Source organism: Orycteropus afer, unplaced genomic scaffold (assembly GCF_000298275.1).
Source record: "Orycteropus afer afer isolate SDZICR_OR568_19922 unplaced genomic scaffold, OryAfe1.0 scaffold00244, whole genome shotgun sequence".
NCBI lineage: Eukaryota > Metazoa > Chordata > Mammalia > Tubulidentata > Orycteropodidae > Orycteropus > Orycteropus afer.
Genome location: NW_006921831.1, coordinates 4,868,862 through 4,893,628, shown reverse-complemented (window position 1 = coordinate 4,893,628; position 24,767 = coordinate 4,868,862). Strand labels below are relative to the sequence as shown.

At 60.4% G+C, this 24,767-nt stretch overlaps 2 protein-coding genes across 2 annotated transcripts in view; both read left to right on the top strand.

Annotated features, from left to right (window-relative positions):
* The first annotated feature begins 2,908 nt into the window (after positions 1 to 2,908).
* Positions 2,909 to 12,704, top strand: B4GALNT4 (beta-1,4-N-acetyl-galactosaminyltransferase 4). Its single transcript, XM_007949368.1, has 19 exons — positions 2,909 to 3,034; positions 3,646 to 3,741; positions 3,819 to 3,914; positions 4,008 to 4,098; positions 4,176 to 4,276; positions 4,792 to 4,859; positions 5,592 to 5,670; positions 6,790 to 6,856; positions 6,985 to 7,116; positions 7,186 to 7,295; positions 7,391 to 7,491; positions 7,570 to 7,667; positions 7,739 to 8,615; positions 10,592 to 10,884; positions 11,026 to 11,179; positions 11,287 to 11,359; positions 11,436 to 11,589; positions 11,824 to 11,950; positions 12,587 to 12,704. Exons 1-19 carry the CDS (start codon positions 2,909 to 2,911, stop codon positions 12,702 to 12,704), a joined length of 2,961 nt encoding a protein of 986 aa, XP_007947559.1.
* Positions 12,705 to 19,169: 6,465 nt separating this feature from the next.
* PKP3 (plakophilin 3) overlaps positions 19,170 to 24,767 on the top strand; it is a 9,835-nt gene continuing 4,237 nt past the window's right edge. Inside the window, exons 1-5 of the mRNA XM_007949304.1 lie at positions 19,170 to 19,401; positions 22,394 to 22,473; positions 22,608 to 23,239; positions 23,327 to 23,450; positions 24,516 to 24,720. Coding sequence (XP_007947495.1) covers positions 19,170 to 19,401; positions 22,394 to 22,473; positions 22,608 to 23,239; positions 23,327 to 23,450; positions 24,516 to 24,720 — 1,273 coding nt within the window. The remainder of the gene's footprint in view (positions 19,402 to 22,393; positions 22,474 to 22,607; positions 23,240 to 23,326; positions 23,451 to 24,515; positions 24,721 to 24,767) is intronic.

Genomic DNA, 24,767 nt, shown 5'->3' with positions numbered 1-24,767 from the left:
GCGCGCCCGCGGCGGGGTACGAGGGCGCCGAACGGGCACAGGCCTGCCCCGGGTCCCGCCTGCCTAGCCAGCCCCGCGATGTTGGGGGAGGGGCGCGGCCGGCGACTCGTGCGTTCCCCGGGAGGGTCCGTGAACCTGGGGCTGGGGGCCGGACCGTAGCGCGTGGTGACGGGGGCCACGGGAACTCTTGATGCGCTCTGCGCCATGGAAACCCCGTGGTCAGCTTCCAAGAGGCCAGTGCAGCGCCACTTCTTCTCCCACTGGCATCCTTAGCGGGGCTTCGGTTCCACGTCTGCGCTCGGGCCCAGGCATCCAGCCCGGGGCCCGCAGTGGGAGCGTTCCCTGGAGGTGTGCTGTGATGGGGACTTCACGCCTTTGTGTGGCGGAGGCATGGCTATGGGGGTCCCGGGCCCTGAGCTGGCGAGTAAGCGCCTGTTGAGAACTGGCTCCTCTGCTCACACTCCAGCGGGGACCAACGATGAGCCCACAGACAAGACGGGCTCTGAGAAAAGCTGTGGGAAGGAGCCAGCGATGGTATCCTGCACTAGGGGGATCAGGGAGGGCCTCTCGGAGGTGCGGGAAGAGCCTCCAGACAGGCCCACATAGATGAAGGGCCAGCGGGAAGAGGAGAGGAAGAGGAGAGCCGGCGGAGGACCTGAGCTTCTGAGGGTGGGGAAGTTAAGGGTATCCTGTCAGTGAAGGAGCGGAGCCTCCCACGAGGGCAGGAGAAACCCCAGCCTCAGAACCCCTGCTTGCCAGACCTCCTCAAGGAAGCTGGTTCCTGAGGGTCAGAGGGAGTGGGGGTCCAGCCTCCTGCAGAGTCAACATCTTGGGCCACTCCACCAGAGGGATCAAAGCTCCCTGTTGGGGCCCACTCCTGCCCATCCTGCACCTGGTTCCATAGAGCCCCCCAGACCACAAGGCCAGGGGTCTAGGGTTGGTCCTGATGCGCCAGCCCCCACAGAGCCCATGCATACTGGACCCACCACAGTCTTGAGTGTCCTAGAACTGCTCTGTCCCTAAAAGAAAATACACACATGCACCCCCCACCTGCCCCCACAGGGCAGGACGTGAGTGTGACCCACCATCACACACACACCCCCAAATATCAGTCCACAGGGCAGGACGTGAGCGTGACCCCCTGTCATATGCACCCCACACAGCAGGATGTGAGCGTGACCCACCATCACACACACAAATGTCAGCCCACAGGGCAGGACGTGAGCGTGACCACTATCACACGCATCCCCACCTGTCAGCCCACAGGGCAGGATGTGAGCGTGACCCACTCACACACATACACACCCAAACAGTCAACCCACAGGGCAGGACATGAGCGTGACCCACGTCACACATGCCCCCCCACCTGTCAGCCCACAGGGCAGGACGTGAGCATGACCCACTCACACAACAAAACCAGCTCTGGTTTTCCAAGTAGCCACAGGCCTCCCCTAGTCTGCCTTTCTCAGTGGAAGTCAGAGGGGAGTAGGGCACAGGGAACTCTCACTCCTGAGGTCCCTTTGCTCCCACCCAACTGGCCCAGAAGCCTGTCCTCTGCCCTTTGTCTCTGGTGGGCAGGAGTCTTGGGAGATAGGAACCTCAGGGTGGCTGCTGCTCCCAGAAGCAGCTTTGACCACACAGTAGAGGTGTCAGCTCTAGGCTGAAGCCCCCTCTGCCCCGACACCAGGGCTCCTGACTGCCAGTGCTGTCTTCGTTTCCCGCAGGGTGGGTTTCTCAGGGAGGTGACATGGGAGTGGGACTTCTGGGTGAAGAGTGTCCTCCCAGGTGTCCTGGCAGACCATGCTGGCAGAGGTCCCTAAGGGGGCAGGAGGCCGAGAGCATGTTGGTGGGCACGTGTGTCCCAGGGATGTGTCTGTGGTCCAGCTGCACAAGACCTCCAGTACCTGGGCTTTGCTCAGCAGGCTGTGGGCATTGGTTGGGATCCTCTTAGGGGCTCAGTCGGACAGAGGGTCTGACTGGGGGAAGGCCCTGGCACAAAGAGCAAGTGGACAGCCCCCATAGGAGCCATAGCCTGAGGGGACCATGGGCAGGCACCTCCCCTGAGAAGGATTGATTCTAGATCCTGAGGTCTGAAAATGGTCCTAGATATTGAAGCCTGGACTTGGCCCTGGAGTGGGCATCTCTGGGGTGGGAGGACCAGGAGAAGGCAGAGTTGGGTGAGGTGAAGTCTCCCCTTCAGAGGCTCAGGTGCCGGGCTGCGGAACCCCCTGGGAGATGGGCTGGGATGGTCAGGTCCACAACTTGGGGAGGGTCAAGAGAACAGAGCTGGGTCCAGTGGTGGTCTGCCCCAAGCTGGGGAGATGTCTACCAGCAGACCCGGGAAATCCGCCCATGGGACAGTGTCCATGCACAATCACTATGACCAGGATCCTCCAGCAGCCGGGATAGCACACACCCCTCCTGTCCAGGCTGGTGGCCAGGCCTTGTTCAGCCCTCAGGACAGCAAGACTGGGTGGGTGCTGCCCGCCATGTTTTGTTGGCCCGTCTCGGAAAGGCCAGTGAGGGATAAGATGGGGCTTAGACCAGCATGGTTGGTCACAGGCCCCCACTAGCCCTCCAATATCAGGTCTGTTAAGAGAGGTGGACATGAAACTCGACCCACTGGTAAGGTGCTTAAGAAAGAGGAACAGCTGTCAGACCAGCCCTCGAACCTCCTGGAGGAGGAGCTGCCCAGTGAGGGTGGTCACACTGGTGTGCATGTACACTCAACCACACTAGTGTGCATGTAACTCCTTGCACCATCCAGCCAGGTGGGATTGGGCAGAGGGCACTTGCCTAGCTGGAGTGGCTCAGGGGAGCAGATGCGGGGAGGAGAGGCTTCAGTGGGATTGGAGGCTCCGGCCCACCCAACTTGCTGCCACAGCAGAGCACATGCCTGGGCCCCACCATGCCCCACATGCTACCTGCAGAGAGTGAGAAGCTGGCTGGGGTGACTGATAGCCGGGGCATCCGGGCTGCACCATCCACACAGAGGGCTGAGGACTCCAGTGAGAGCCGGGAGGAGGAGCAGGTGGTAAGCAGCCAGCGTGTGCCTTTGGGGAAGGACACAGCCACACAGCTACCTGTGTGCACCATGGGTGGAGTGTGTGGGAGGAACACCCTCCAGTGGTGGCCATGTCTTGTCTGTGGAGGCTCCCCACACTTTGCATGTCCCAGACACGAACAGACGCCTCCCACTTGGCAGCCTGTGCCTGCATCTGGGTGGACAGAGGTGGAATGGTTGCATGTATGTTCCAGCTGTCTGTGTGCAAAGTGGCCAGTGTCTGGCTTTGTGATGAAGGTGCCTCTGCATGTGTGGCCAGGATGTGATGGAGATCAGGGTCTGTGCAGCAGAGCCTGTGTTTTTAGAGTCATGTGGAAAGGACTCTGAAGCGTGTCTGTGTGTGTGTGTCTGGGTGTAAGACAAGTGATGTGGATGGAACGTGCTTCTTGACCCACGTGCCTGTGTGACCGCCCCCTCCAGTTCCACGTGTGTGTGTCGGGGCACGGGTGATGGTTATGTGACCCCCTCCCTGCCCACATGTGTGCGTGTGCATGCTCACATCAGTAGGGGTTTGTGGCTGGGTGACCCCTCCCAGTCTTCCCATCTCTAAGTTCTGACCCTGTACCCTTTCTTTGTCACAGGCAGAAGGTCAGGGCCCAAACATGCTCTTTCCTGGCGGTGCTGTAAGACCACCCCCCCTGAACCTCACTCGTCAGAACCCCCCATGGCGGGAAGAGGTGAGTCTGCTCCCCTGTGATGGGGGTGGGGCAGGGGTGGGGCCAGCTTGGGTGGATGGTAAGGGCTCCTCCCCTAGTACCAGGGACGCGTGAACCTGCACGTATTTGAGGACTGGTGCGGTGGGGCCGTGGGCCACCTGCGGAGGAACCTGCACTTCCCCATGTTCCCCCACGTGAGTGTCAGGGTGGTGGCTGTGGGGGCAGGGAGGGAGGGGCTACGGGGGTGGGCAGTGGCTCTGATACCGAGGTGGGTGACCTCCCCCCAGACTCGAACCACTGTGAAGAAGCTGGCCGTGTCCCCCAAGTGGAAGAATTATGGACTTCGGATTTTTGGCTTCATCCACCCTGCCAGAGATGGTGCGGGGGTGGGGATGCACGGCGGTGGGGTCCTCAAGGGCCCGTCCACCTGCCTGAACCCCTGTCCCGTGGCCTAGGAGACGTCCAGTTCTCTGTGGCCTCAGATGACAACTCCGAGTTCTGGCTGAGCCCCGATGAGAGCCCAGCAAGCGCTCAGCTCGTGGCCTATGTGGGCAAGGTACCCACAGCCCCCTCCGCAGGCTGTGCCTCCCAGTCCCCACAGGCTACCACCTCATGCCCCCACCTTGGCTCCCACCCTCAAGCCCTCCATCCATGCTCCATCTGTCTTCACCTCCCTTCCCAAGGGCACTTTTGTGGACAAGGTACCCCCACAGTCCCCACTCACAAGCCCCAGTCCCCTCTTGTGGCACCCTCTCCTCCGGCCCCATGTACCTTGACACCCACCCAGCAGACCCTGAGTACTCACTCATAGTCCCTTGGTTCTCACCCTGGCCCCCCCCCCAGCTTCCACCAAGCACCTCCCCACCTGCCCCACATGGGCCCCAGCTCCCACCCCACAGTGTCCTCACTGCCCCCCTCACAGTCTATGGCCCTCACAGTCCCCGTTCCCCTACTCCACAGCCCTCCATCTATACCCCGTCTGTTCTCACTGCACCTCCAGGGGCCTCAGTCACTTATCCCTTTAGCCTCTTAAGAATGAAGGCTGGTGACCTCTTTGCATCCCTTCCCCAGACTGGCTCAGAGTGGACGGCACCTGGAGAATTCACCAAGTTTAGCTCCCAGGTGTCCAAGCCCAGGCGGTGAGTGCCTGGGGGAGGTGCATACATGCATGCGTGCGAGTGTGTATGTGTGTATTCCTCTGAGTGTGTATGTGTGTTCGTCTGCATGTGTAACTGTGTGTGCATGTGTGTTCATCTGCATGCATAACCATGTGTGTGTGTTTATCTGCATATGTCATTGTGTCCGTGTGTGTGTTCATCTGCATGTGTAACCGTATGTGCATGTGTGTGTTCATCTGCATGTGTAACTGTGCATCCGTGTGTTCGTCTGCATATGTAACCATGTGTGCGTGTTTATCTGCATATGTAATTGTGTCCATGTGTGTGTATTCATCTGCATGTGTAACTGTGTGCATGTGTGTGTGTTCACATGGGGGCTTAGCGGGCAGGAGGCCTGTGTAACTGTGTGTCCACGTGTGTGTGTTCATCTGCCTAAGTAAACATGTGTGCATATGTGTGTGTTCGTCTGCATGTGTAACCGTGTGTGCATGTGTGTGTGTTCACCTGCATGTGTTCACCCATGTGTACTTGTATGTGTGCATGTGTTTATTTGTGCATGTGCATGAGGAGAGATGGTGATGGATCACTTGGTCACGTTTGCACACACGCACATCTGAAACCACTGTACGTGTACCATCCCAGCCAAACCGTCCCTCTCCCATGGGCCTGGCCCTGAGCCCCCCACATACTCTCCATCCATCTGGTCCTCCACAGCGTGGGTGGACATAACTCTCTGGCTCCCTGTGTCCCCAGGCTCATGGCCTCCCGGAGGTACTACTTTGAGCTGCTGCACAAACAGGATGACCGAGGCTCAGACCACGTGGAAGTGGGCGTGAGTGCAGCCCTACAACCAAAGGGTCTTCACAGACACCCCCCAGCCCACCCTCACTGTTGCCCTGGGCCCTCTAGCACTCCCCAGCCAAGAACACCCTCTGTCTGTCTGTCACTGCAACACACACTTGTCCTGGGCGTCAGCACAACCACAGAGAGGAATTTCCTGAGTCGCTGACATAGCAGCATGGGGAGCAACAGTGGGGCAGAGATCCCACTGATGGGCAGGGGTCCAAGAGGTGACCCTTGAGTAGCAGCTTGAGAGATGAGTAGGTCTTGGGCAGTGCAGCAGGTAAGTGCAGCCACAGGGAACAGCCAAGGAGTGGAACAGCCAGCATCTCCTAGAACCCCAAGGGGTCTAGGTGGCCAGATCACATACAGCCTCAGCACCACACTAGACAGCTCAGGCTTTGTCGTGAGGGCACGAAGTCATCAGTGTGCATTTTAGGGAACACTGGCCACCGTGTGGAGAGAGATGGGAGCTTAGCAGGCAGGAGGCCTTTACACAGCCCACCTGCACCTGGACCAGGGAGGTGGTGGTGGGAATGTGAAGAAGTGGCAGGTTGGCAAGGGCCTGAAGTGTAGGGACAGGACACCATCCCTGAGGACAGGGCGGAGATGGGGAGCTCAGCTCTGTGACATTTTTGGTGTGTCTGCTATGTATGCTGGTGACGCCAGCCTGGGGTGACCTGGCTGAAGCTGAGGGTTTAGAATAGTAAGAAGGCCTGGGCTAGTGCCCTGAGGCACCCCAACTTGAGAGAAGTAGGAAGAGGGGCAGAACTTGCCAAGGAGCAACCTCAGAGGTGGGGGGACCAGGAGGGAGACCACCCAGCTCCCCAAAGCAATGGCAGCAGAACTGAATGTGACAGACAAGTGACCAGCAGGCAAAGAAGGAAGTGTCCAGAGTGCCCCACCAGCCCCTCAACCCCTCCTGGGCCTCTTTCCTCACCTTCCCCTTCTCAGGCCCCAGGATCCCTGTCCAGCCACCCCTGAGCTAACCACACCCGCTAAAGAGTTGTCCCCCTTAGCTACCCTCCTTGTAGGAAAGACCCCACCTGGATCCAGCCACATCTCTGTCCCAGACACCTGCCCTTAGGCCTTGACCACTCTGTATCCCCAGTGGCGTGCTTTCCTGCCGGGCCTGAAGTTTGAGGTCATCGACTCTGACCACATCTCCCTCTATACAGGTGTGGGTCTGGGTGCCTCTTGGGAGCATGAGGGGCTGGTGGCCATAAGGGGGGTGGCCTCCTGGGGATGGCCTAGAGCTGGCAGCGGGAAAGGTTTCCAGGCCACCCACACATCCCTCTGCCCCCAGACGAGTCGGCCCTGAAGATGGACCATGTGGCCCACGTTCCCCAGTCTCCTGCCAGCCACGTGGGGGGACATCAGCCAGCAGAGCCTAGTGCGGACATGCTGCGCCCTGACGCCCGAGACACGTTCTTCCTCAGTAAGAGGGCCAGCCAGGGGCATGGGCAGGGTCTGGGCCTGGCGGCGCTGTGACCACCCCCTCCCACAGCTCCTCGGCTGGAGCCTGGGCGCCTGGAGAATGTGCTGGAACCTTGCGCCTACGCCCCCACCTACGTAGTCAAGGACTTTCCCATTGCAAGATACCAGGGTCTGCAATTTGTACGTATCCTCCCCAAGACTTTCCCAACAGCCCATTGGCGAGCCCCCCTGAGCCTGCTCCCACCCCTGCCCTGAGCCCTCCAACTGCTCCTCAGGTGTACCTGTCCTTTGTGTACCCCAACGACCACACGCGCCTCACACACATGGAGACGGACAACAAGTGCTTCTACCGGGAGTCGCCCTTGTATCTGGAAAGGTGGGGGTGGGGAAGATGGGGGGTGGGGGTGGGCTCGGGGGTGGGTCTCTGAAGCCTCCCTTCCCTGCCTGACCCCAGATTCGGGTTCTATAAATACATGAAGATGGACCAGGAGGAGGGGGACGACGGGGAGGAGGAAGTGCAGCGCAGAGCCTTCCTCTTCCTCAACCAGGAGGGTAAGCGCCCCATACCCCGCACCCTCACACCCCCCTGAGCTGTGGGGGTGACCACATCCTGCTCCCCGCAGACTTCCTGGATGACGAAGAGGAGGGGCGCGGGCTGCTTGACAGCCTGGAGCCCTCAGAAGCAACCGGGCCGCAGAGCCGGCACCCGTCCATGGTCACCACCAGGGCCACTCCTTGGCCACCAACGCCAGCTGAGCCCCGTGACACCGGGCCCCGCCGGCGCTCACGGGCATTGAGCTGGGCCGCCCGGGCACCACTGCAGCCGCTCTTCCTGGGCCATGCTCCGCGCCCCCACCCCAAGGCCCAGCCACCGCCCCCCAAGGTGTACGTGACGCGGGTGCGGCCAGGGAAGCAAGCGCCACCCCGGGCCCAGGCACCACTCAGACACCGTGGCCCACCCTGGGCCCCCTTCCCTGGCGTTTTTCTCCACCCCAGGCCTTTACCCAGGGTGCAGCTGCGGGCGCCACCACGGCCGCCCCGGCCCCTTGGCCTCAGGACCGGCGTCCCCCTGGCCCGGGTGCAGGCCACCCGGGGACACCAGGCACGCACACCGGGCCTCCCGGCGCCCACAGGAGACTCGAACTTGTCGTCCGAGGCGCGGCCTGTGACCTCCTTCCTGAGCTTGTCCCAGATGTCCAGGCCCCAGCTGCCAGGCGAAGAGGAGGAGGAAGAAGAAAGGGAGGAAGACGGGGCCCCAGGTGATGAGGCCACTTCGGAGGACAGCGAGGAAGCTGCCCCCGGGGGGCACCACGGCCGCTGGCCAGAGGACAGCATTGACTGGCAGCGCACGTTCAGCGTAGCCGCTGTAGACTTTGAGCTGCTGCGCTCAGACTGGAACGACCTGCGCTGCAACGTGTCGGGGAACCTGCAGCTGGCCGAGGCGGAGGCAGTAGACGTGGTGGCCCAGTACATGGAGAGGCTCAACACACACCATGGCGGGTATGGGGGCCCTGCAGAGGGAATTCTAGGCCTCCGTGGGTCATCAAGGCCCACAGGGTGCCCTGTGACATGGCCCCCACTGCTATCACACCTTCTGGGGGACACCAGGCAGGCTCTTTACAGACCAGGGGCCATCCCAGACAGGACCCTCACACCAGAGCCCCACCCCAGGCCTGCTCCCTTCTTGTCTGTGTACCTCTAAACCCTGGATGGATGGACCTGAGCCCCAGAGGCCTGGGGACAGAGAGCTTGACCCAAGGTCAGGCCTGGGGCGCCTGGGCCTTCCTCCCTACACAGCAGCTCCTGGGTGTTCTCAGAGGGTACAGACTTGGCTTGGGGGAGTGGTCAGGACTCCTGTCCTGCTTGGCCCCTCTGGTCTCCCCTAGGCCCCAGGAATCCCCTCTTGTCTTCTCCTTGTGCAGCCAAACCCAGCAAAATGGCCACCAATTCGGCCTCAGGGCCACACCAGGTGTCAGAAGAGGCTGAATCTGGGTTGGGATGACTTTGAGAGGTAGAACCTAGACAGAAGAGATGAGGAGGTGAGATGTTGAGGCAGGAAGCAGGGAGGAGGCAAGGAGTTGAGGCAGGAAGCAGGCATTTGGCCGTGGGGGATGGTGAGGGGGGAAGGAGACAGGCCAGTCATGGGCCTCGAAGGCTACTCAAGGCCTTGGTTTTCTTGTGGATAGTGGGCAGTTTTGAGCAAGGAAAGGAGCAGAGCTCCCTTAAGGAGCTTTGGTGGTGTGGTGGCTAAGGCATCTAGGCGCTAAGCAAAAAGGTTGGTGGTTCCAACCCATCGGCTGCTCTGCAGAAGAAAGATGGAGCAGTCTGCTTCCATAAAGATTTACAGCCTTGGAAGCCCAATGGGGGTGACTGTGAGTTGGAGTCGACTCGGTGCCAGTGAGTTGTTTCTTATGTGCAGCCTTGGGGGAGGGAGAAGACCCTGAGGACCCTGACTGAGATGCTGGCCCTGGCCCAAGACTGAGGGGCTGGCCAGACCCCTCCTGGGGCTGAAGGACTTTGGCTCCAGGAGATTGTGGGGCAGGCTGCCCTTGGCTCTAAGTGTCCCAAGTGGGGCTTAGCACCCCATGGGCACAGGGGTCTGTCCAGTGTGAGAAGTCATGGCTGGAGCCACCATCTCTCACCTGAGGGTGTGTGGGAGTCCTCAAGGAGAAGGTATGGAGAGAGACCCAGAGTGTTTGGGATGGATGATCCTGCTACCTGGGGACACTGAGGGGCTGGATAGGATGGAAGGGGGGAGCCTGGGCTCCTAGGAAGACTCATGGGTGGACTCCAGGGTGAGAGGCCCTGGCAGAGAAGGGAGGGGACCACTGAGGGCGAGAAGAGATGTCACTCAGGGCAGGGGCATCTTCTCAGCTTGAGGGGAGAGTGGAGCCACTGAGGGTGGCACACAGGCCTGAGGGAGGAGCCAGAGTGGGGCAGGACCCAGTGTCCCTCCACTGGGGGATTGAGCCTGAGGCAGGTACCCAAGAGCCTTCTGGGAGAGGGTCCCAGGAGCTGGGATTTTTAGGGGAGGGACCTGGGGAGGGTTGGGCCATGCATCCCAGACAGGACACCTAAGGACCAAGACACGGGCAGTGCCCTGAAATGAGGGCGTCAGGAAGAATGCCACATTAAGAAATTAGAGCTTTGACCTGCAGGCAGTGCGAGCCCTGGAGGTCCTTGAGCAAGGGAGAAAACCTGCCCTGTACAGGCGAGGGGTTCCGAGAAGGCCTGGGAAACGGGAGGCCGGCAGGGCCCAGGCAGCAGTAGCCTCTGCTCAGCCTCCCGGTGGCTCTGCCCTGGGAGCGGAGCGTCCTTGGACACCTGCTAGGACTCCCAGCGGTGCAAGGTGTGGCCGTGTGATGCGGCAGCGTGGGCCCGGCCGGGGGGACGGAGGGGATTGACCCTGGGCGGCCTTTCCCACCCATCTGTGGAGTCCGTGGCCTCCTCGAAGCCCTCCTCACCCCGCCTCTCAGGCGCTTCGCACTTCTGCGCATCGTGAACGTGGAGAAGCGCCGCGACTCGGCGCGCGGAAGCCGCTTCCTGCTGGAGCTCGAGCTGCAGGAGCGCGGGGGCGGCCGCCTGCGCCTGTCCGAGTACGTCTTCCTGCGGCTGCCGGGGACCCGCACCGAGGACGCGGACGGGGACTCGGGGAGCCCTGCGACCGCGCCCGCCGCCGCCTCGGCGGGCCCCGACGGCCGTCCGGAGCTCTGCCGCCCGCTGCACCTGGCCTGGCGCCAGGACGTGATGGTGCACTTCATCGTCCCAGGTGGGACTGTCCCCACCGACTAGGGTGACCTCCTGGGCTCCTCGCAGGAAGAAGGGGGAGGGCTATCGCCACGGAAAGGGGTGACACAGAGGGGACCTGGAGCTGGAGGACGTGGGTGGCGCTCACTGGCCTCTCCCCCAGTGAAGAACCAGGCGCGCTGGGTGGTGCAGTTCCTGACGGACATGGCTGCGCTGCACGCCCACACTGGGGACTCGCGCTTCAGCATCATCCTGGTGGACTTTGAGAGTGAGGACATGGACGTGGAACGCGCCCTGCACGCGGCGAGGCTGCCCCGGTAACGCCCCCCCCCCCATCCCCAGGTGGCTGGGACCAAGCCCGTCTCCTTCCGCTGGAGGTCAGTCCGTCTGTCCTGGGAACGCCTACCTGTGGCTCTCCCGCCAGGTACCAGTACCTAAGGAGAACCGGGAACTTCGAACGCTCAGCAGGGCTACAGGCAGGAGTGGACGCTGTGGAGGTGCGCGGGCCGCTGGGGCAGCCGACGAGGGCGCTCTGGGAGGGCAGGGCGGGGCTCAGACCTCCCCACCCTCCAGGATGCCAGCAGCATCGTCTTCCTGTGTGATCTGCACATCCACTTCCCTCCCAACATCTTGGACAGCATCCGAAAGCACTGTGTGGAGGGCAAGCTGGCCTTTGCGCCTGTGGTTATGCGCCTGGGCTGTGGGAGCTCACCTGGGGACCCTCACGGTAAGCCGTACCCCTCCCAGTAACACCAGGACCCCAAGGTAATGCCAGATGCTAGGGACTTCCTTCAGTACCTCCCAGTCATGTACAGGCCTGGTTGTGACCCCAAGACAGGAGAGTGGCCTCTGTGGTGTTGAGACCCTGCCCAGATCCTCTCCCGAGCAGCCCCTGAGGTTTGTGAAAACTCTGTGAGAGGGCCTCACAGGACCAGGGCTCTGAATGGCACCCCTTCCCCAGGCTACTGGGAGGTGAATGGCTTCGGCCTCTTCGGGATCTACAAGTCGGATTTTGAGCGGGTCGGGGGCATGAACACCGAGGAGTTCCGTGACCAGTGGGGGGGCGAGGACTGGGAGCTCCTGGACAGGTGACCACCTCATTCCCACATGGACGTAGAGGAGAACCCAAGTCCTCCTCCTCCTCCAATGTGGGGGGTTACAGGCCCCTAGAGGTCCTCTGCCCCTCCCCCTACCTCCCCAGTAGCCCCAGAGAGATCCTTGGGCCCCGATTCCTCCCTAAAACCCCATTCCCACCACCACCTGTCCCAGATCCTATAGACTCAGTGCTATCCCTAAACACCCAATCCCAGCTAAGGGTCTTCCATGCCCACTGGGGCCCCAACCTTGCCTGTCCTCCTTTGAGGTCTTGCAATAGTGGCAGCCCTGACACCCTACCCCTGAACTAAGGTCTTGACCACTTCCATCCCCCTTCCCCAAGGTCCTGCAGGCTCAGGGGTGGCCTTAACTCCTCTCTGAGAGGCCTGACACACACCCCCGCCCCCCAGGTCCTGCCGGCTCAGCCCTGACACACACCCCTCCGCTCCCCAGGGTCCTCCAGGCTCAGCCCTGACACACACCCCCGCCCCCCAGGTCCTGCCGGCTCAGCTCAGCCCTGACACACACCCCTCCGCTCCCCAGGGTCCTCCAGGCTCAGGCCTGACACATACCCCCATCCCCCAGGGTCCTTCAGGCTCAGCCCTGACACACACCCCTCCACCCCCCAGGGTCCTCCAGGCAGGGCTGGAGGTGGAACGGGTCCGCCTTCGGAACTTCTTCCACCACTACCACTCAAAGCGGGGCATGTGGGACACACGGAGCCAGAAGGGCTCCCAGACAGACTGACCAGCTGCCTACTAGTCCCCTGCCCTGGGTGGTGGCCTGCTCTCGGGCCCCTCCCTCCTGACAGCAGGGCGGGCTGGGCCCAGCCCCCACACTGCGATGATTTCTGTGAAATTTTGCTGTAGTGACCATTGTTTGCAGGATTTCCAAGAGTTCTGTCTGTTTTGTTTTTTATTCCAAATGAAATGAAATATTTTCTTTAGTTCTGAGTGGTCCCTGTGCCTGGTTCTCTTGGAGAGGGGAGGAATTGGTGCTTGGCAATCGCCAGAGAGCCCTGGGCCCATGTGTGGCTCTGGACCTGCCCACCTGCTCCTGACACCCCTTCCTGAACCTCAGCTATGGCAGCCCCCACCTGCCCCCAGCCTGCTCCACCCCCAGGGTCACCGGGTCACTCCTACCCCGAGCCCCTTTCTGTCACCTCCTGCATAGGGTCCTGGAGTGGAAGGGGCCTGGACTTCATCCCTGGTCACTGTAGGGTGACCACAGCTAAAAGAGCTTCCCACTGCAAGCAGAGAATGGACAGGCTGTGTCCTCATGTGCCCGGTATTTTGAAAAGAGAATCTGCTGTTGGTCCCACCCATCCTTCCTTTAAGGTGAAGGAGCACTCGACAGCCCAGGAGTTGGGGCTGAGTCAGGACTCGAGGTTGCCAGCAACAGAAAACCCAAAATCTAGTTTAAACTCTGCAGGGGGCTTTGCTTGTTTCTTGGCTTTCTGCTCACGTGTCTGAAGTTCCGAGTGAGGACGGCAGTGGAACTAAACAGTGCCGCCCAGGGCTCAGCTCTTCCCAGCTTTCCTCTCTGCCTTTGAGGTCTCAGCTGGATCGTGGTCATGGGAGGGAGGCCAGTGCTCTGCCTGGTGCTGGGGCCTGTGAACTTCACGTTACTGCTGTGACAACCACAAGCTTCGTGGCCTAAGTTCATTATCCTACAGCTGTAGGGGTCAGAAGTCCTGAAGCCAAGGCTGATTGCCCTGGAGAGTCCAGGGGAGACTGTTTCCACACCTTTTCCAGTTTCTAGACGCCACCAACATCCCTTGGCTCGCAGCCCCTTACCTTATCTTTAATACCAGCATCACAGCATTTTCACCTCTCACTTCTCTTGATGCCTCTCCTCAGGCCTGACCCTCCTGAAATGGTAAAGAATGAAGAGGTGTAAGTGATGAGGGAGAGGCTGAGAGATAATGGTACAGACAGGGAGAAAAAAAGAAGGGCCCTCAGTCAATTCCAGCTCCCAGCGCCCCTAGAGGACAGAGTGGAACTGCCCCACAAGGTGTCCAAAGCTGTCAATCTTTACAGAAGCAGACTGCCTCATCTTTCTCCCCCAGAGCATCTGGTGGGTTTGAACTACAAATCCTTAGGCTAACAGCCACACACTTAACCACTGCACCACCAGGGCTCCTCATAATTGACACAACAGGAAATTTCTGACCTAAATAAGGCCAAAATCTAAAAGCCTGCCTACGATTACTCTGACTGAGTCACTGGGCTTCCGACGTGAAGAATGGGGGCATCGAGGGGGAGTGTGTTGAGTGACCCTTCTCCAGAAGACTCGCCCTCCTAAAGGGCTCTGTCGTTAGGGGCCCTGTGCAACAGAACGAAACCCTGCCCGGTCCTGCGCCAGCCTCGCAGTCTTTGCTGCTTGAGCCCCTTGTCGCAGCCACTGTGTCAGTCCATCTCGTTGAGGGCCTTCCCCTTTTGCGCTGACCCTCCACTTTACTAGCATGATATCCTCCTCCAGGGAATGTCCCTCCTGACAACATGACCAAAGCAAGTGAGACAAAGTCTGGCCGTTCTCACTTCCAAGGAGCATTCTGGCTTCACTTTTTCAGGACAGATTTGTTCATTCCGGCAGTCCGTGATATTTTCAGTGTTTTTCACCAACACCCTAATTCAAAGGCATTAACTGTTCTTTGGTCTTCCTTATTCATTGTCCACACATGAGGCAATGGAAAATACCATGGCTTGGGTTAGGCGCACCTTAGTCTTCAAAGTGATATCTGTGCTTCTTAACACTTGAAAGAGGTCTTTTGCAGCAGATTTGCCTAGTGCAATACATCTTATTTGTTGAGTGCTGAGCCAAGCTTCTGGGCCTAGCCAGCTCTGATTTCTCCCTCAGTGTGGAAGTGGGGAAAGCAATGTGCCAAGTCATGAGGGAAAGTTAGCTTGAACCCAAAGTTACATCCAGCTATGATGTCCTTCAAGGAAAAAGGCAGCTGACATTCTTGGAACGGTCAAGAACTCAAAGCCTATAGCATCCAGGAGCCAACCAAGAGGTGGATAGAAACAAAGAGTAGGAAAAGGCTTGCAGGAATGGGAAGTGTACCCTAAAACAAGAAAGCTAGACAACAGGGGACAGGCCATGGAAATAAATCCCCCTCAGCCCTCTGGATGGATGGATGGATGAAGGGTAGGTGCATGGGTGGATGGGGTGTCCCAGACCCAGCTAGGAGTTCACTGGGGGCTCTGCCAAGACCCTCATCCCATTAGCACTGGCCACCACACTGCCCTGCCCTGCTGTCCCACAGGTAAGGACTTTCCCTACCTTGTTGGTTTGTAACTTGTGGAAACCTGTTTCGTCTCGGAAGCATCAATTTGCTATCTGTAAGTTGAAGGTCACACAGCACCACCTCCTGGGGTTCCTATGAACAAGGCACTTAACACCATGCCCACTTGTACTCAGCCCCCAATAAGTGGTACCCAACAATCCATTTTGCTGTTTCTCCCCAGAACCCCAGCACAGGCTCATATTCTTCCAGTAACAGGGGGCTCACTGCCAGGAAGAAGGCAGCCTCTCCTCTCTGCCCCCCACCCTTCTCTCTGCCTTCACTGTTGGGCGGATGGAGGGAGGGTAGGTAGATGGAAAGATGGATGGTGGGTGGATGGATGGGTGAGTGGATGGACAGTGGGGGGATGGATGGTGGGTGACTGGGTGGATGGATGGATGGATGGATGGTGGGTGAGTGGTGGATGGATGGGTGAGTGAACGGTGAGTGGATGGTGGATGGATGGTGCCACTCCATTCTCTGGCATTGGCTGCGGTTATTCTTCAGCAGCCGACTGCACCAAGGCCCAAGGCAGGAGGTAGGGACCCAGAGGATGTCCAAACCCTCATCCCTTCTTCACACCCCACCCGTGGGTCACTAGGGGGACTGGTAGGGAGACCCGTGGGGCAGTCTAGGTTGGCTCTGTGCTGGAGCCAGCCCTTGGGCTAGACTTGGCAGGAGTCCAGGACCAAGGGCAGGTTTGCGAGCGTGGGTGCCACGTCTGGCAGGTTTGCTGACAGGAAGTGCCTGAGGACGCACAGAGCTGGAACAAAGTGGCAGCAAGGTAGTGCCTCCTGGGGCACTCGGGCCTGAGGAGTCCCCACTTGGCATGAGGGAGGCCCCGAGACCATCCCCACGCCCGCCTCCTGTGGGCTATGACCAGAGACAGCCAAGCTCTCCAATGTCACAGTTGTTCTGATGTTTCTGTGACAGGCCCTAATTAATAGGCTCTGCTCCCTTGACACTCTGTTGTTAGTGCCTACCCCACCTCAGGTCCCCCCTCTGCAGGCTCAGACACCCTAGGGGAGTCCTACCCCTCCCCTAGCTCCACACACACCTGGCCACCCTGCCCCCACAGTGTCCAACATCCCGCCCCTTCGCTGTGAAGCCTTCCAGGTCACCAAATCCCAGGCAGGCATCTTCCTCCCATCCCTTCCCCTGCCACTCTGAGCCCCTGGAGGCCACCGTCCCTAACCTGCTCCTTATCCCCACCACCCCTCCAGGAGACTTACAAGAGCCATCAGGGGTCCCACCTCCATTAGGGTCCCCCCCAGCCGCAGGGAGGTTGCAAATGCTGACCTGATGCCTCCCCTCCCCCACAAAGCCTTCTTCCCGAGCTCCCTAGGCAGAGTTTGGGTTCCAGGAGCCACCTGACCTGTCTCCTCATCAGTGGTACCCGTCCCCCACCCTCTACAAGCGACAGCCACCACCCCCCACAAGGCTCCCAGTCCAGGCCCTCAAACCCGATCCTGCACCATAGCCACCTGTGGCTGCCCAGGCCTCCCACCTCTGCCGAGAAGCCTTCCTGACTTTGTCTCTTCCACTCCCAGTGAATCCTCAACCCCTGCGTCAGACCCACGTCCTCCAGGAAGCCACCTCAGTCCTGTGCCATGCTCCCTCCTGCATGCACCCCTCCCTCACCAAATCCAGGGAGGGGGACCTGCAGAAAGTGCGAGGACAGGTCTCCCCATCCCAGCTGCCAGGGTCCCCAGAACACAGCAGCCACAGAGGCAGGAAGCTCCAGCACGGCTCAGGGACCACATGTCCCTAGTGGGCTCCTCATGGCTCATGGGCCCTGGGAGCCCGCAGACTGCAGGACACTGGCCATGGGGAAATCTTCACATCACCCTGGCAGGTACCTCTCCCTCCCTGCACTGTTCTGGCCCTACTGGAAACACACCACCCCCTCTGCGGCCTGCCTTCAGGACTGGGCTCCCCCTCCTGCTGCCGGCAGCCTCTGCAGGCCCTGGGGAATGAGGGGGCAGGATGGGGGGCCCGAGGATGGGGGAGGACCTGGGGGGCAGGCTCTGGGTGGGAGACCCGGGGGACCTGGGGAAAGAGGGGGCCAGGCCCTGGGTGGGGGACCCAGGGTGGCGGGGCGCCAGGGGGAGCAGGCTCAGGCCCAGGCCCAGCCAGGCCCCTTCAGGCACTCAGTGCTGCACAAACTTGTCTCCCAGGATTTTTCCACACAGAACACATCTCCAAGGGAAGCAACCGGTCTGATGAGCCAGGGTGGGCGTTCCCACCCCGCCCGCTGGTCCCCCAACGGCCGGCCCACAGCGAGAAGCTGCCCCAAGAAGCTAGCCAGCCGGGATGGAGTCCAGGATGCCTCAGCCGGTGGGCTCCGGGATGGGCCGGGGGCCCAGCGGGGTCCGGACCACCCACGGGGTAGGTCTCCTGCCCCCACCCCTCCGGGCCCCTCCCAGCCTCACCCTCACACTGACCTCAACCTGCACGCCCTCCTCCCCTGTGCTCCTCATTGACTCTGATCCCCTCCTCACCCTGTTCTCTGCCCCCAGCTGCTACCCTAGCACACAGAGTCCCTCCCCACCTGTGACCCTCCCAGGACTGACTGCAGATTGGGGACGATATCCTTGGGGTAGCAAGGCCGGGGGTGTGGGGCTTCCCGTGGGGCAGGAACCCCAGAGCCCCAGGAGAGAGCTGTTGAGGTGGGTGCCCATGGTAGGCTGGTTTGGAGGCCCAGGAGGTGTGTCTGAGGTCACTCAGGCTAGCCTCCCCCACTTGCTGGCTCTGGGGCTAACTCTCCTGCCCTCCGGTCCAGAGTCTGCTCTGGACACTAGGTCTAACCTGGTGAGTCTCAGAAGGAGCGCACTGGTCAGACTAGCTGGGGCACTGAGAGGCCTTCCGGGGTGCGAGCCCTGCGAGCCCCTCCCTCTCCTCCTCTCCTCAACTCCAGCCTCTGGGGTTGCAGCACCAGCTCCCACCTTCCTGGTTCTTTGCTGACAGACCCCCACTCCTGCCCCCCACCCAAGCCAGGCCAGTACTGACACGAGGCCCCTGAGTCAGCCCCCCGCCCCGGGCAGCCCCGCCTGCCCTGCATAGCACAGCCCTGTGTCCTGACTCATTCACTGGGAACAGCCTCCCACCCCCATGGCCTAGGGGCTGGAGCCCAGGAGGAGCGCCAGGGTCCCTAGGCAGTGGGCAGCCGCCCAGCGAGGCCTCTGCCATCTACAGGATGAAGGCCTGGCAGGGCATAAGCAAGGGCAAGGGTGGTCGGTCCACATGCTTCTGGGGTCTCCCTGGGGCCAAGGGCCGAGACTAGAGCCTGCTTTGTGGCACCCCCACCAGCCCTTTATCCTCAGCCCTGACACGGACCCCTGCCTAGGCCTCACCCAACCCCACAGTGGGCTCTGGAGGTGCTCATCCCTGGAGCTACCTAGAGGCTTTCTGGCCCCGGGGAGCAGGAACTACTCACTCAGCCTCCGGGGCAGAGCACGTTTGAGGGGTCTAGTTCTGGAGGGAGTGCTCTCTGTGTCTCCACGGCCCTGACCTGGCCACAGGCTCGCCTGGAGCCCCCCACCCCCCAGGTCTTTCATAGCACTCAGACCATGCCAGGGCCCATCTGTCCGTCTCCATCTGGCCCTTACGGGGTGGAACAAGAAGGGCCTGTGGATCCGTCTCTTGTCCTGGGATGAGCTGAGAGGACTCACACGGTGGAGCCTGTTCTTCCGCCCAAACTCCACCTTAAGCAGCAGGCGGCCTCTCCCTCCCACCTGGCCCAGGTGTCCCCGCCCCCAGCTGAGCTCAGGGCTGGGCAGGCGTCTGTCTCCAGGCCAGCTTTGGGTGCAGCCAGTGGGGAGGGGACTTCGGGGACAGGGCCTCGCGGGAAGAGACGTTGGACAAAGTCTGGGCTGGAGGCGGCTGCCAAGGCCCAGGCCAGGCGGACCCAGCCCGCCGTCACCGCCATGCAGGACGGTAACTTCCTGCTGTCTGCCCTGCAGCCTGACGCCGGCGTGTGCTCCCTGGCGCTGCCCTCGGACCTACAGCTGGACCGCCGGGGCGCTGAGGGGCCAGAGGCCGAGCGGCTACGGGTGGCCCGAGTCCAGGAGCAGGTCCGCGCCCGCCTCCTGCAGCTGGGCCAGCAAGCACGGCACAACGGAGCAGCCGAGCTTGAGGGGGCCGCTGAGGCCACAAGAGGTGAGCCAGCTGGGAGGTGGGCAGGGTGGTGGGTGCAGGTGTGGGCGGCAGACAAAGGGGGTACCTCTGGCTGTGCGGTGTTCAAGGGCCTCAGCAGGCTCTGTCCCTGACTCACAGTGCCTCGCACTGAGTCACCCGTCCCCGCCCGTCCCGCCCAGGCGTGGGGAGAGCCATAGGTGGGGCTACACAGCTGCCTCAGCCTGGACCCCGAGTCCTCCTGGGCTGGGCCCTACCTGCTCCCTTGATGTGAGTAACAGCCCTACCGGGAAGCAAGGACAGAGAGGACTGAGGACGTGGTGTCCAGGCCAGGTCCAGGAATACCTCTGTCCTCTGTCGGCAAACCAGAACACACATACGCGCCCAGGCTACACCCCAGATTCATGCCCATTCCCAGAGACACCCTCAGACACACATGCATATAGAGACACATGTACACAGACCCACAGAGACACCCGTACACACACATGCACATGTGGACACAGACACACACACATACGCTCATGGACATGCACACATACGGGCACAGTGCACAACACACAGTACACACACATTCACATACTCATAAACACGAGTATGTAGACACATGGGCATATATGCGTACAGACAGACACATGGACCCACATAAACACACATACACACACACAGACTCACACTCATACATGCACATACACGTGCACACCCAGTCACACACCCACACAGACACGCTCAGCACTCACTCCCAGGCTCGGCATCACCCTCTTGCCCCATGGGAATGAGTGGAACAGAAATGTGGGGGCGGGGGTCTGGGAAATCCTGGACAAGAGCCACCGCCTGACTGGATCAGGGCCTCCTTCGGGAATTGCAGGGGAGGGCGCAGCTGGACTGACCCAGATATTCTCCATGAGAAAAGCAGGTAGGTGAGTGCCCCTGGTGCCAGCCAGACCCATCAGTGCAGGGATCCCAGCTCCTGGGGGGGGGTGAGTGTGGGTGTGGGCATGTGTGCACATGTGCCTATGTGTGCCTGTGTGCATGGGAATGTGTATGTACTTGTGCATGTGTGTATTTGTGTGCACATGTGTGCCTGTATGACAGCATGAGTCTGTGTGTGGAATGAATGTGTGTGCATGTGTGCACACCCCCAGCAAGCTCAGGTGTGAGTGTGTGCATGTGTGTGCCTACACATCCCATGGATGCAAGCTCAGGTATGTGAGTGTGAGTGTGTGTGTGCACGTATGTCCCAAAGATGCCGCGAGCTCAAGGATCTGTATGTGTGTGTATGTGTGCACACATATCCCACAAATCAGTGAGCTCAGGGATGTGGTGTGTGTGTGTGTGTGCGCATGCACGTCCCACAGATGCAGCAAGCTCAAATGTGAGAGTGTGTGTGTGTGTGTGTGCGTGCATGTCCCAGAGATGCCGTGAGCTCGGGGGCAGGGGGTGCGTGTGTGTGTGTGTGCACATCCCACGGATGCAGTGAGCTCAGGGATGTGAGTGTGTGTATGTTCACACATCCCACAGATGCAGCGAGCTCGGGTGTGTGTGTGCATGTGTGTGTGTGTGTGCGTGCATACGTCCCCACATATGTATCAAGCTCTGTGCAGTAGTTCTAGAAATTCCATTTTCCTCCCTCTTCAGGCTACAGCCTTAACAGGGCTTAAGGCTAGATAGTAAGACAAACCTCCCAGAATGTTGGGCCACAGGCAGGCCATCCCAGTACTACCACTGCCAAGAGCAGGGTCAGTGAGGGCTGGCCAGTTTAGCCTGGATTCCTGGGCCTCGGCCTTGCTGGAAGACAAGTAGGTGCAAGGGGTCACAGGGTGGAAGAGGGAGTGTGCGGGGTTAATTACCGTCCTGGCCACCCTGACAATTAGGGGAGCAGCATTATAATTTGGAGTCAGGGTGAGGTTCCTCAAATTGGGGGTGTGCCCCCCCTAGGCTGAGCTTCACTGGCGTCAAAGGGTTAATAGCCCCTGCCAGAAGCCTCATTAACTAGGGTGGCTCTGGGGAGCATGCTGGGTGTGGGAGAGTCTCCCGAGACCACCAGCTGCAGCACATGTTCCAGGAGGGACAAGAGTCCCCCTCCCCTGAGCCCCACCCTGAGCCTCTTTGGGCCCAATCTCTCTGCCCAGGAAAGTTTTCCCCACAACCGGGACCCTGGCAGAGGGTCCCACAACCACCTCCACCCATCCAAAGACCCTATCCTGGCACTGACCGCAGGCCCCCAATCCCGTCTCCTATTGGCTGTTCCTCTGCTCTGGTCTTGCTTTGACTTTTACGTGTGCACACACACACACACACTCACTCACATCCCCAAGCTCACTGCATCTGGGGGACAACCTGTTTTCTAGCTCTTCCTATGTGCCTGTCCATCTACATACTCCTCCGTCTGCCCACTCTATCATCCACCCTTGTGTTCGTCCATCTCTCCCTTCCACTCCATCCATCCTCTGGTTCTTCCAAACGTCTGACCATCCTTCCTTCCCTCCACCCATCTGACTCCCCATCCACTCACCCACCCAGCCCTCTGGCCCTCCCTCCACCCACACTCAGCTAGGAGCCCCTTCTCAGTCCACCCATCTGTCCACCCACACTGTGTCAGCTGACACCTGTGTCCTCAGTCTGTGGGTGACTATGCAGGAGAGGTGTGGCCACAGCTTCAGGCTCTGTGGGTGGGAGAGGGGACTGCCCATTAGGGCAGACAGGTCCAGGGAGTTGGGTGCCGTTGGCACATACGAGTCATCTGCGGGTGACCCATGGCACAGCTGGAGTCTGGGCAGTGGAGAACCTCAGTGTGGGCAGGTCAGTGTGGGCTCCCTAGAGGTGGGTCCCTGGAGAGCTGAGGACGGAGTCCCCAGGACATTCCTGAGGGCCTGGATAGAGGTGGGCCCCACCCGCACAGCTGGAGGGCTGGGTGGGCTGGGAGAGGGCTGTGACGAGGCTGTGGCAGGGTGGAGGGGTCTGGGGCTCTCGGGGGAAGCGGGCCCAGCCAGCCTCCCACTGTCGCTGTGTCCAGGCACGTCCAGAGGTCAGTACCACACCTTGCAGACTGGCTTCAGCTCCCGCTCGCAGGGCCTGAGTGCAGACAAGACGTCGGTGAGTGCTGGACCCCAGCCCAGAGCGAGGGAGGGTCTGGCCCATGGTCGGCTGGGAGACTCTGGGGCTCAGCTGGGAGTCTCTTGGGTCAGAGAGCAGGCACCTGCACCAGGTGACTGCCTTCTCCCCTCCAGACCTTCCGGCCGACCACCAAGCCCCCCTACAGCCCTGCCTCCTGGTCCTCCCGTTCGGCTGTGGACCTGAGCCCCAGCCGCAGGTTGAGCTCTGCCCACAGTGGGAGCAGCCCCTTTGTGGCCACGGGGTACGGGGCAGCACCGCCCACAGCACCCGTGCCCACCCGGCCTGTGTCATTCCATGAGCGCAGCACTCTGGGCGGCCGGGCCGACTATGACACACTGTCCCTGCGTTCCCTACGGCTGGGGCCCGGAGGCCTGGATGACCGCTACAGTGTGGTGTCCGAGCAGCTGGAGCCCATGGCTGCCTCCGCCTACAGGGCCTTCGCTTATGAGCGCCAGGCCAGCTCTGGGTCCAGCCGGGCAGGGGTGCTGGACTGGCCAGAGGCCACCGAGGGGCCTCCCAGCCGGACCATCCGTGCCCCTGCCATGCGTACCCTGCAACGCTTCCAAAGCAGCCATCGCAGCCGTGGAGTGGCCGGGGCAGCGGCAGGGGCCGCGCTGGAGCCTGTGGCCCGGGTGCCCTCTGTGCGCAGCCTGAACCTCAGCCTGGCTGACTCGGGCCACCTGCCAGACATGGCCAGGCTGGACAGCTACGGGGGCCACCGTACCCTGCAGAGGCTCAGCAGCGGGTGAGTGGCAGCAGTGTGGAAGTGGGGGGACTCCCGCCATAGCCCCTGAGATCTGGCTGACCCCCGACCCTGACCCCTGGCCTGCAGGTTTGATGATATTGACCTGCCCTCAGCCGTCAAGTACCTCATGGCCTCAGACCCCAACCTTCAGGTGCTGGGAGCTGCCTACATCCAGCACAGGTGTTACAGTGACACAGCTGCCAAGAAGCAGGTGACTGCCCACAGCCCCATTCACTGCCCCTCACTGGTCCTGAGCCCCCTGCTGACCACCCTCAGTGACCCCACCTCTTGCTGACCTCTGGTCCCTGACCACCCCTCACTGCTCCCCGAGCTAACTGGGGAGACCCCATTCTGCCCAGGGCTTCTATAGTGAAGAAGGGCAGGCGTGGGTACATACCTGTCCACTCCTGCATGTGTCTGCATGCCTTTACACACATCTGTGAATACAGCGCTGATGGCATAGTGCCTAAGGCATTTGACTGCTAACCAGAAGACTGGAGGTTCAAACCCACCAGCCACTCCTGGGAAGGAAGATTAGGCAATCTACTTCCATAGTGATACCGCCTCGGAAACCCAAGGATGGGTCGCTATGAGTCGGTCCCGACTCAATGGCAGTGGGTTGGGTTTTTCGGTTTGGTGGATACAGCACAGCTGGATATGTCTGCACACATCTGCCTGCACCTGCACACACCTGGTCACATATGCATACATCTACACAGCTCCACACACTGGGATTCATACAGGATAAGTCTGCACTCGTCTGCCTATGTCCCCACACATCCCCATACACCTGCATACATCTGTGTCCACCTGGGTGTCTCCACATTCCTGCATAAACCTGCACATGGCTGCATATACCTGGATAGACCTAAATCCATCCACTTACACCTGCACAAGGACCTGTGTTGGCAGAGTGCCTAAGGCATGTGCCTTCTGACCAGAAGGCTGGTGGTTCAAACCCACCAGCTGCTCCATGGGAGGAAGATGAGACAATGTACTTCTGTAAAGTACAGACACCCAACAGGGGTCGCTTTGAGTCACAATCGACTCAATGGCAGTGAGTTTGGGTTTTTGAGTTACACCTGCACACATCTCCATACATCAAGATGTCTGCACACACCTAGACATGTCTGCACACTTCTGTACATACCTGCACACATCTCTATACATCTGAATATGTCCACACATACCTGAAAACTACAAGCATCTGTGTCCATCTCATGCGTTTGCACACCCCTGGCCATATCTGCACACACCAGCATGCCTGTGCCCACAGGCCCGCAGCCTTCAGGCTGTGCCGAGGCTGGTGAAGCTCTTCAACCACGCCAACCAGGAAGTGCAGCGCCACGCCACCGGTGCCATGCGCAACCTGATCTATGACAACGCCGACAACAAGCTGGCCCTGGTGGAGGAGAACGGCATCTTTGAGCTGCTGCGTGCACTGCGCGAGCAGGATGATGAGCTACGCAAGAACGTCACAGGTGCTCCGCCCTGTGCTTCCCCCACACTGTCCCCGCCTGTCCCCACA

What these genes read in the sequence shown, in the direction of transcription:
- B4GALNT4 (XM_007949368.1), top strand. Translation starts at nt 2,909, where the DNA reads ATGCCCCACATGCTACCTGCAGAGAGTGAGAAGCTGGCTGGGGTGACT. An exon ending in CAGGTGTCCAAGCCCAGGCG is followed by an intron (nt 4,860 to 5,591) that starts GTGAGTGCCTGG and finishes CTGTGTCCCCAG; the next exon opens with GCTCATGGCCTCCCGGAGGT. An exon ending in GGTGCACTTCATCGTCCCAG is followed by an intron (nt 10,885 to 11,025) that starts GTGGGACTGTCC and finishes CCTCTCCCCCAG; the next exon opens with TGAAGAACCAGGCGCGCTGG.